This window comes from Nicotiana tomentosiformis, chromosome 6 (assembly GCF_000390325.3).
Source record: "Nicotiana tomentosiformis chromosome 6, ASM39032v3, whole genome shotgun sequence".
In the NCBI taxonomy this organism is placed as follows: Eukaryota; Viridiplantae; Streptophyta; class Magnoliopsida; order Solanales; family Solanaceae; genus Nicotiana; species Nicotiana tomentosiformis.
Window position 1 is genome coordinate 62685469 of NC_090817.1, and position 11618 is coordinate 62697086.

The 11618-nt window shown below is 38.4% G+C and overlaps 1 protein-coding gene across 1 annotated transcript; it reads right to left on the reverse strand.

Annotated features, from left to right (window-relative positions):
• Positions 1-810: 810 nt before the first annotated feature.
• On the reverse strand, positions 811-1365 carry LOC138894087 (uncharacterized). The gene has a single exon (XM_070178765.1). It carries the CDS (start codon positions 1363-1365, stop codon positions 811-813), a length of 555 nt encoding a protein of 184 aa, XP_070034866.1.
• Between the last annotated feature and the right edge of the window lie 10253 nt (positions 1366-11618).

Below are 11618 nucleotides of genomic sequence, written 5' to 3' on the forward strand. Positions count from 1 at the left end.
TTCACAACAGGCACAGACTCAAGTGTAGGTGCCTCAGCATCGGTGTCCGTAACCCAGACCAAATGGTAAATGCATCCCTTGTTGATCATTTTTGTGGCTTTTAGGTAAGAAATAAACCTACCCTTTGGCACTACATCATCACCCTTCCACTCAATAACTGGCTAATTTGGAAATTTGAATGTAACAGTTCTAGTTCGGCAATCAAGCTTGGCAAAACAAGAATAAAGCCAATCCATCCCCATTATCACATCAAAATCGACCATTCTCAATTCAATAAGATCGGCCATCCTGACTACGCAACGTGACAACACAATCCCTATAAACCCGCGCGGCCAAAATAGACTCACCAACCGGAGTAGATAAAAAGAACGGCTCAAGAAGTTGTTCTGGTTCTATCCCAAATTCCATAGCAACATAAGGTGTGACATATGACAAAGTGAAACCGGGATCAATAAGAGCATATACATCATGAGATTGGACAGTCAATATACCTGTGACAACATCTAGAGAAGCCTCTGAATTCTAGCTACCCCTCATAGCATAGAAACGGCTGGATCCTCCCGAACTCTGTGCTCCACCCCTAGCTGCACCATGCCCTGCAGGTGTTGGAGTGCCTCGAGCTGGATGAGGTGTTGCCGATGTAGTAGCTGCAGAACTGGCTGGTTGTGCCATGCCTCTGCCCGCACCCTGGCGGGACAAACGACAATCCCTCTGAATGTGACCCCTCAATCCGCATCTGTAGCATATGGGTAAGTCTGTGTAGCATATTTCTAGGTGCAACTTTCCACACCTAGGGCATGAGGGCTTCCTCTACTGCTGGAATCTACAACCATGACGACCCTGCTGATTGGATCCCCTGTTTCCCTGACTGGGCCTGAAATGGCTCCACTGCTGCTGCTGACTAGGCCATGATGGTGGTGCACTAGCCGAAGACTGAGCAAAGGACTGTGATGGCCCTGACGACCCTCCACTGAATGTTGACTTGCCACCACCTGAAGAACCACCAAAGTTACCCGTAGACCTGGCCTTATTACTACCATCTCGCTCCATTTTGTTCCTTAATTTGCGGGTCTCTGTGGCTTGAGCGAATGCCACCATCTTTCCATAGTTCATATCAGAATTCAAGGTTGTTGTAGCGGCCTCATTAATTACCAAGGGACTAAGGCCCTGTACAAATCGGCAAACTGTAGCCTCCATAGTGGGCAGCATGTAAATAGCATATTTAGACAGGTACGCGAATCTCATATGGTAATCCCACACACTCAGGCTACCTTGCCTCAAGTTCTCAAACTCTGCATCACGGGCTGCCTTACTCTCGGCAGGCAAGAAATGATCAATGAAGGCATCGAAAAACTCACTCCACATCGCCGGAGAGCTCCATTCTTCATGGGACTCCTCCCAAGTTCAAACCAAGAATATGCCACCTCTTTCAGGCGGTAGGAGGCCCATTCCACTGCCTCTATTTCAGTAGCACGCATAACTCTGAGAGTCTTGTGCATCTCATCAATGAAATCTTGGGGATCTTCCTCTAGGTTAGTACCCGTGAACACTGGAGGATCCAACTGGAGAAACCTGTTCACCCTGGAACCAGTAGAATCCCCTGGCTGACTGGAAGAAGTGGGTGCATTATTTGACCTCTGGGTCTAGGAAGCCACTATTTGAACCAACATCTGTATGGAACCCCTAAGATCAACATCAGAAACACCAGAATCGGAAGCTGGAACTGGAGGTGGAACTGGTATATCAGTTGGAGGAACTGTTGCACCTTCAGAAGGTGTAGGGACAGGTGCGGTCTGATCAGTTGTAGTAGAGTCAGGCAGTGTAGTAACTGGAGGAATATTCTCACTCATCGGGTGCTCACCCGCGTCATCAATTATACGATCAACTGTCACTCCTGGGGTGACATTGGCTCTTTGGCCAGTTCTTGCCTTCTTCTTATGTGCCATGTACTGAAAATTAGAGCAACTCAGGAGTTAAAGGAGGAACAATCTTACAACAAGCTTTATCTCACGATCAAGAACATGAAAGAAGGGTATTATTCCTAAATGCCCATGTAGCATCCTAATTATAGATGTGGTCGACAACACACTGATAATAAGGACTCTACTAGACACGGCTCCGAGATATCCTATGACACTTTAAAACCTTAGGCTCTGATACCAAGTTTGTCACGCCCTAAAACCGAGGAGCGCGACCGGCGCTCAACCGAGTGAACCTGACCGAGCAAGCCTGTTAGATTCCTTCTACCCAAAATCATTCATGAATAAAGAGAATATATGTTTTCCTTAATTAAACAATAAAGTGGTCATGTCTGCAATTACCAATTTCTTACCATAATTTTCACCATTTTTAAAGTCTCAAATGGACAACTAATACAACCACAACATAGCATAGTTTGTCTTTCCCAGCACCAATACACAACCCACACTATGTCTATAGAGCCTCTATAGATAAAGAAGAGTACAATGATAATGCCGGCAACAAGGCCCCGGCTATACCTCAAACAAAATATACAAAGTACAAAAGATTCATGACCCCGGAATAAAGTGGGGCTCACCAAGTCAGCTGGGAAGAAGGTGCACCACTATCACTGACCAATATCTCCTGCTATGGAACCACCTGCATCCATTGAAAGATGCAGCACCCCCGGCAAAAGGGACGTTAGTACTGTCGAATAGCACTATTATGTATAACTAATCACCCTATAAATAGAATGACAAATAATACAAATAAGATTATTATAATATCAATGAAAGCCTTAATTAACATCAAACCTCAATTTAGGATCAAGACAATATTCAAATTAATTTCCATATCTCACATTGGGAGATTTTTAGTATCGATATACCATTGTCCACAATACCAGTACCATTATTCACCATACCAATACCACTATTCACAATACCATTATTCACAATACCATTATTCATAAAACCAGTACCACCGCACTCTTAGCACGGAGTCCGATCACGACCCGATCGGCTAGGCTATCTCAGTAGAGACATCAACCACAATTTCTCTTAATATCAATACCACCGTCTTTAACACGGAGTCCTATCACGACCCGAATGACTAGGCTATCCATTAGGGACATCAACCATAATTACTATTTCAATTACAATTTCCAACACAATGACCACCATGTGTGCGGCATGGTGTCCGATCACGACCCGATCAGCTAGGACGTCTTATTTGAGACATCAACCTTTTTATATTAATCATCGCATTTCATAATACTTTCACATCTTTTCATTTCATTGGCACTAGCGGCCATAATTATAAGATCATTCTTGGCATGTTGGCCATATTCAGTATTTCATGCTCACGTTATCAATTTCAAATATCATCCTCATTATCAACAACAAACACAATTCAAATCAAAGTGTGTAGTACACATGTGAGCAATTTAGAGTCTAATGCACATAGAGATATTTCACAAAAATTTGGCATAATAGCCTTCATTTGAACTTGACTTAAAGTCGAAACATTATTAATGCACAGCCCATATTTTAACACTTCCTCAATTGGTAACATAACATGAATAGAGCATTTGTGATGCTTGTTGAACATATATCGTTCAACCCAATCGTACTCGGAATAGCCAATTTCATAATGAATCACTCGGGGCTTACATAATTTACATGAATATTGTGGGATTCAATTCTAAGAGAAGAGTTTAGCCAACATACCTCAATTGAGCTTCCTTAAACTCTAAAACGTTCCGAAATTCTTAGCAACTTCAATCTATTGTAGAAATATAACAAATTGAATCAAAATTTGGAAGATGATCATGGTTCTAGCTCACTTGAGCATTTTATCAAACACTAGGTGTGCATAAGGTTTCAATGTCCTTTTTATGAAGGACTTCATCATCCCACAACCCAATCTTTACCATTTTTAGCTCAACAATCTTCCTACACCCTTTAATAACACATGCATGTAAAATAAACAACTCTCATGCCCAGAAATTTATCTTGCTAGTTACCCATTTTCTGAAAATTTCGAAATTAGGGTTTAGAGTGTAGAATCTTACCTCTAAGATGAAGACCTAGTAAGCTTCCCTTCTTAATCTTCCAAAACTTAAGCAAGAATTGAAGAAAAATTATGGAAGAACACCTTCTCATTCTAGGGCACTCTCTCTCACTCTAAAATATCACATTATGTCTCAAAAATGGCCCAAAGAGTGTATTTAACGAAATAGGGTCGAGTTTTAAAAACCCAAAAATGGAGCTCTGAAATAAGGTGTGCGATTGCATAACCGATATGCGGACCGCATATCGGTCGTATAATTGGTTACAAAATAGCCAAAAGAACTGCATGTGTATGCGGTCACTATGCAATCCGCATAACTGTTATGTGGTCGCATAATGCACCGCATAAAAGTTATGCGGGCGCATAGTCGACCGCAAAGTTGCTTCCAACTGACCCAATCAACTCCCTCACTCTGCGGCCATTATGCGGTCCGTAGAGTGGTTCTGCGGTCGCATAATGGACCGCAGAAATGCACTTTTCTACCGAAAATTTTCCTTTACTTTCCGGTGCATTGTTCAACCCAAAAGGTCCGAGCATACAATCCTCAAACACGTAAGCCTATTCCGGCACCATGAAATATTATTTCCTTTGCAAACTTTACCGGGCTTTACACTTAAGTACTTCAAAATTTTTTGGGGTGTTACAGTAATGGTACTTGTTGAGCTTGCGGAACGGTTCTCTCATTTAAGTCATTTTTGAGTGCATTTGAATTGTTGCGTATTGGTGCACAGATTGCATGGTTTTGTGGCTCTAGGTAGTGTTGGTGTGACATGTCAGTAGAGTAGCTTGTATTTGATAAGATGAAGTCTTCGGACCTGAGGTGGTTGCTATCGAATTTGATTACAGTATGTATGGAGGAATAATATCGGAAATCAGCTTAGGATTTGTCTTTGGTTCTTGTCGGGCGAGAGAGGACTCCATGACTTGTTGATCTGATGAGTGGTTATGAGTTTCTGCGTGTTTCTTTCATCATCGGCAATGTACGAAGGTTTCGAATGAGGTTTTACTTGATATGAGATTTGCTACCGGTATTGGGTTTGTTTTGAGCAGTTATTGTGGTCGGAAATTATTACTACGAGTATGTGAGTTTTGCGGTATATCATGTTATTACATCTTGGGTTATGGCTATGGCTTGATACAGCTTGTTCAGACTTATACAGTGTGTAGATGCGAGATTCGGGTCTTATAAGAAATTTTGGATGTTGGAAATTGGTTGAAGTAATGATCTCTAGTTATGTTGTGTTATCAGGCTTACATGGTATAGGGTGATGTGGGATCACCCCCGGGTATGTGCATGGTAAGGTTACACGGCAATTTTATGGCTTTGGAACTACTCTAGGCACGTTCGAGGACGAACGTATATTTAAGTGGGGGAGAATGTAACAACCCAGCTAGTCATTTTGAGCATTTACATTTCCGTTCTGCTATTTGAAGTCTTGAGCAGCATCATATGATGTATTATGACTTGTGTGAATTGTCGGCTTTGGTTTTCAGGTTATTCGAAATTGATTTGGAAAAATGAATTTCATGATTGAAGCTTTAAAGTCGGAAGAGTTGACCAAGTTTGATTTTTTAGTATTTGACCTCGGTTCAGAGTTTTGATGGTTCTGTTAGGTCCGGATGGTGATTTTAGACTAGGGCGTATGCCCGTATTTGCATTTGGATATTTCTAGAAGGTTTCAGTGCTAATTGGCGAAAGTTGAATATTTGAAGGTTTGAAAAGTTTATAAGTTTCACCGAGAGTTGACTTTGAGGATATCAGATTCGGATTGTGGTTCTGGAAGTGGAATAGCTTTGTTATGTCATTTGGGACTTGTGTGCAAAATTTGAGTTCATTCCGAGCTGATTTGATATGTTTCGGCGCGAGTTTTGGAAGTTCAAAAGTTCATTAAGTTTGATTTGAGGTGCGATTCGTTTCGATGTTGTTATGCGTGAATTGAGGCCTCGAGTAGGTATTTGTTATGTTATGGGACTTGTTGGTATGTTCGCACGGGGTCCTGAGGGGCTCGGGCGTATTTCGGATTGATTTCGGATGATTTTTCTTCATGTTTTCATTACTGGTTGCTGCTGGTTTATGATGCCTCGATTGTCCTTCGCAATCGCGAAGAAGGGTATGCGATCGCGTAGAGGAAATCTGGAGCTGGGCACTTTCTTCATCGCGGTCGCGATTGGATGGCTGCGTTCAGGTAGAGTTGGGACTGGTCTTCATCGCGTTCGCATCTGCTTCTATGCGATCGCGTAGAGGAAATTTGGGTTGAGTACTGGTTATCTCTTTGCATTCGCAATGTTGCTTCCGCGAACGCGTAGTTCTGTCAGCCTTATGTATCGCGATCGTGAGTCTATTGATGCGATCGCGTAGTGCATTTTTAGGAGCAGTGCATTTTCTTCTTCGTGATCGCGATGGTATTTCCGCGATCACGATTTATTGATTCGCCCAGTGATTATAAGTACTCTATTTTCGGGGGTTTCGGCCATATTTGCATATTTGGAGCTATGGAGCTCGGATTGAGATGATTTTTAAGCGAATTTTACCATATGGATTGGGGTAAGTGTTCTCTACTTAGATTTGATTTTATTTCATGAATTTATCTTCGTTTTTGGCATTTGATTGAGGATTGCAAGAGAGAAATTAGGGGTTTTGTCTAAAGTTTCATAAAGTGAAGTTTTGAGTTTTGAACGTCGATTCAGAGTCGGATTTGAGTGAAACTAGTATGATTGGACTCGTAATTGAATGGGTTGTCGGATTTTGTGAGTTTTGTCGGGTTCTGAGGTGCAGGCCCGGGTTTGACTTTTTGGTTGACTTTGGAATTTTGATTAAAGATTCGACCTTTATCGATTAGGTTTATTTCCTTTGGCATTATTTGATGTTTTTGAGTTGATTTTGGCTAGTTTCGAGCCGTTCGGAGGTAGGTACGCGCGGGATGGATTTTTTGGAGCATCGTTTGACTTGCTCGGTATTGGATTTGGCTTGTTCGAGGTAAGTAACAATTCTAAACTTGTTGTTGAGTGTATGAACCCCGAATATACGTATTATGTGTTTGGTGTTGAGGTGACGCACATGCTAGGTGACAGGCGTATGGGTGTGCACCGTGTGAATTATGACTCGGTTGTTTCTGAGGTATTGTGTAGTTAGCTAATCTTGTCTTTATCCATGAGATTTCTACGTGCTAGTGTAATTGAGTTATGATCCATGTTAGAAACCATGTTTAGGCTATATGTTTATCTTGTTGGGATCCACCGAGGTCATTTCTGCTATCGAGTTATTAGCTTAAATTGCAATTACATAATCAGTCATACTCATTCATTGTATATCATATCTCAGTCTCTGTTATCATTTGTCTTACACCATATTATCATTGTTTGGGCCGATTGGCATGAGATTTGTGAGGCCGAGAGATGGAGACATTGATGACTGAGTGAGGCCGAGGGCCTGTGTTGCATTGTATTCGACATGCACACTTGACATACAGGTATAGAGATGCATTTTTCTCATGTTGTACGTGTCATTCATGACTTCACATACACATTGACATGTAGGCATAGAGATGTACTTTTCTCATGCCATTTGATAATGAAACATCTTACCTGTTGTTGAAAGTTTTTGAAAAAAATCATAGTTTTTTACATTTACTCATATTTTGGTAATTTTAGTAAAAGATTTGGGTTTTCACTAATATACTTGAAAAGCATGCCTATTCTTCGGAACTATGAACGAGCTGAACATTATATCTCCGAGTTAATTCTTTTACCACTTTTATTATATTGTTATGAGATATTGTTGGATATTGGTGTTGGACTCACACCTTTGTCCCAGTTCGTCACTGCTTTCAACCAAGGTTAGGTTTGTTACTTATTGAGTATATGGGGTCAGTTGTACTCATATTACACTTATACACCTTGCGTGCAGATGTTGGATGTTGATGTTGTTATGTTTGGCAAGAGCTGGATTTGAAAATGTACCTGCGTTCCGGTCATAGCTGCCTCTTGTTCTTGGTAGCTTTAGAATTTTTTATATGTTCATGTATATTTCAAACAGATGATGTATTTATTTCATACCAACTTTATAAACTCTAAATCTTAGAAGCTCATGATTTGTACTACCAGTCCTTAGGAATTCTTTGTATAAAAGTTCAGTTGTATTATTATTTCTTCTCTTAATGAATCTCATTTGAATTAGTTTATTGTTAATTGGTTTACCTAGCGGGTTGGGTTAGGTGCCATCACAGCTGGTTGGATTTTGGGTCGTGACAGTTATGTCGTAGAATTGGCCAACCTTCTTCTTTATTTATTATTTTTTTAATAATAGGCAACCTAAAAATATAAAAATAACTTATAATGCACTTAAATAGCCCAAAGAGTAGGCAGTGAGACGGCAAAACCTAGACTTTAAAGAAGGTAAAACCTCCACTTCCTCAATTTCACATGTGCCTCTGTAGTGGCAACGTTAACCCAAAAAATTATTTATTTTACATATTACCTTACTATCTCAGCAAATAAAAAGTGGGGCGGCTAACCATGGAGGTGGAGATGCTGAAAGCCTTTTCTTAAGTATAAAAAAATTGATTTGCTGAAAACAAACTTTGACATAATTTAATTTGAACAAAAGATACTTTCAGGCAACACCCCTATTGCCGAAGCAACATCCAAAATTTTTTACTGCCTTGTCCTAATTTTTCTTTCTTTCTTTCTGTAACAACATCTAAAACATTAAAAAGTTCTTCTTTGGCGGTTGAAACCTAAAGGAGGATAAACCTTCACTTTGAACCAAATTAGCGGCACACATAGCATAAACTAAAATTCTTTTGACTATAGTCTTGGGTTAAAAAAATAAAAAATTATTTCAACTTAGACTACGTCATGTATGCTTTTCGAAAGCTAAAAATAACTTAAACCGAATCCAGGTTCTGTTTAATTTATGAAATCTAAAATTGCACAAATTTAATTCTTAATGAATTAACATGATATTGGCTCCGATACCAATTGTTAGAACCAAAACTTTAAAGACGAACACCGTCATCTTTTACCCAAAAGTATCATGTCAAATCATCAAGAATAAATACTAGAAGCGCAAGCGTACCTGAATCCATGAGAGACGATGAAGTCCTTCGTCTTGCAAGTTGTTAGTCTTCCAAACCAAGACGTGGGTGGACCTCAACTTTTTCAACGATGGGATCAGAAAAGAAACCCATACATTTGATTTGGGGATCATAACCCTATTAATAGGTGCACAAGTTTATTTATTTCTAATTTAGCACATCATTAAATTAGAAGTTACCGGGTATCTACACATAAGATTCCATAATTTAGGAGGTGTCTTATAAACCCATTTAACTTTAAACTTTAGCAGATCACTTTTAATTTGGGTAACATTTTAACGATAGCAACCGACATATAATTATTCTTAATACAAAATATATGTGCAAGTCCATAACTCTTACATTTTCTTCTAATGATTGCTTAATATTAGGAGGAGAAAACTTTACCTAATTTGCATATGCTTGTGAATTCGAAAGTTAGTAACTTATTTTTTGGAGAACGACAATTAAGAAAAGTTGTTCAATCAATAGTATAATAAGAATTGATAAGGGGATATACCGACAGAGGATTTGCCGACGACGTATTGGTGGCTGAAAGGAAAGAGGGCGTAAGAGAGTCCCCAGGTGAAATATGAATTATAGGTTCCGGAAGAGATAAAAACCATGGGAGAATCCATATAGATATCGTAGTTGTTTGACTGCCATTTTTGTGGTGTATATATATCTTCAAATCACTTTCTCCTGAAATATTAACTCCCATAATGTAGGGGTGAGCGTCGGTCAGTTCGGTTTGTTCGATTTTCAATTTTGTATTAGGTAAACCAAAAATCGAACCAAAATTAATACGGTTTTATCGGTTTCTCAAAGATCGGTTAGGCCGATTTTTGGCTCAATTCGGTCGGTTTAGACCTATCATATTTGGGCTTTCGTCTACAGAAAATAGATCGTTAGATATAACTTTTTTTCAAAGTATTACCTCTGTAAATTATATTCTTGCACGTCTAGTTTGGCTAATCAATATTGATAAAATTTCTCCTTAAGCTTCACACTAAAACTTAGTATTTTTCCATTAGAAAAGAAGTTGTTGCATAGTTATATTATATGCATTGATAAAGAAGGATTCCACGTAACGATATATAGCACACCTAATTACGTGTTCTAAAGTTAACGAATCATCTAATTTTATTATTAAAATTTTGTGAACAAGTTGACCTGTCTAACCACTTAAGAAAGTGCCAGCAACTTAAGATCAAATGTTTAAGTTACTTGAGTGAATATAAACATCACATTAATTACTAAGGCAAAGTTGATTGAAATTGAAGTGTCAGCAACCTGTAGAGAAATTGAGTGAAATATAGTAAATGAAATCTATGGTGAAAAACTTCGATTTTTCAGTTTAATCGAAAACTGAATCATCAAAATCGATAACCGAACCGAACACCAAACTTTCAAAAAATATAAAATCGCACACCGACCGAATAAACCGAAAAATCGAAACAGAAAATTTAAAATTTTTGGTTCGGTCAATTTTTTCGATTCGGTTAGTATTATGCCCACCCTACTATAATGTGCCTTTCGTTATCTGTTACAACTCTTCCTTACTAACACAACCTTTCATTTGCTTATTTTATTATACCAATAAACAAATGATAGTAAGAAATGGCAATTTTTGAACTTTTTCTTCAATAAAGTAAATGTAAAATAAAGAAAATAGCAAAAAAAGAGACATGCCATGTCACCAGTATATATATATATATATATAGAGAGAGAGAGAGATTGGTTGTTATCGGTAGAATTTTGCAACAAAAATAATAAAATGAGAGGCAATTTGATTAGCCACATTTATTAAAATTAATTCATACCTAAAATTTCGCATAAGTAATACAATATTTGATTTGTCACATAAAAAAGTGATTCCCGCATAATTACTTATGTGGTGTTTGATTGACTAACGATCAGTATTGCTAATACATGGTAAGCTACATAGAGAATCTACATATTATTGAATGTATCATAGAATACAAAATAAGAATCGTGTATTAACAATACATATTTTGCTATGTGCATCCAATTTTAGAAATTTACTTACTTAGCTAATGTGGATTTATAAGCTTAGCTTTTTATTTCTTAAGACTCGAATCAAAAACTCTAGTTAAGTTGAGTGGATCCTATTCAAGCCACATAAGTCCACATAGGCATGGTCAATCAATAGAGTGGGTTCATGTGAATCCGTAAGTCGCAAGTGGATATGTCCCTGATTCTAATCAACTAGAGGTGTTTAATTAAGAAATAATAAATTTAGAGGACTGACTATACAAAATCATGCAACTATGGGTGTGTTTGGTATGAAGGAAAATATTTTTTAATTTTTTCATGTTTGGTTGGTTTAAATGTTTTGGAAAACATTTTCCTCATGAACTCATTTTTCTTGGAGAAAAATATTTTCCCTATCAAGAGAAGGTAAAATATTTTCCAAAACTCTTTTTTAACCTTCCCCACCCTATTTTCCATCTCCACCTAACCTTCCCGCATTTCCCATCCCCACCAACT

What these genes read in the sequence shown, in the direction of transcription:
- LOC138894087 (XM_070178765.1), bottom strand. Translation starts at nt 1,365, where the DNA reads ATGTGGAGTGAGTTTTTCGATGCCTTCATTGATCATTTCTTGCCTGCC.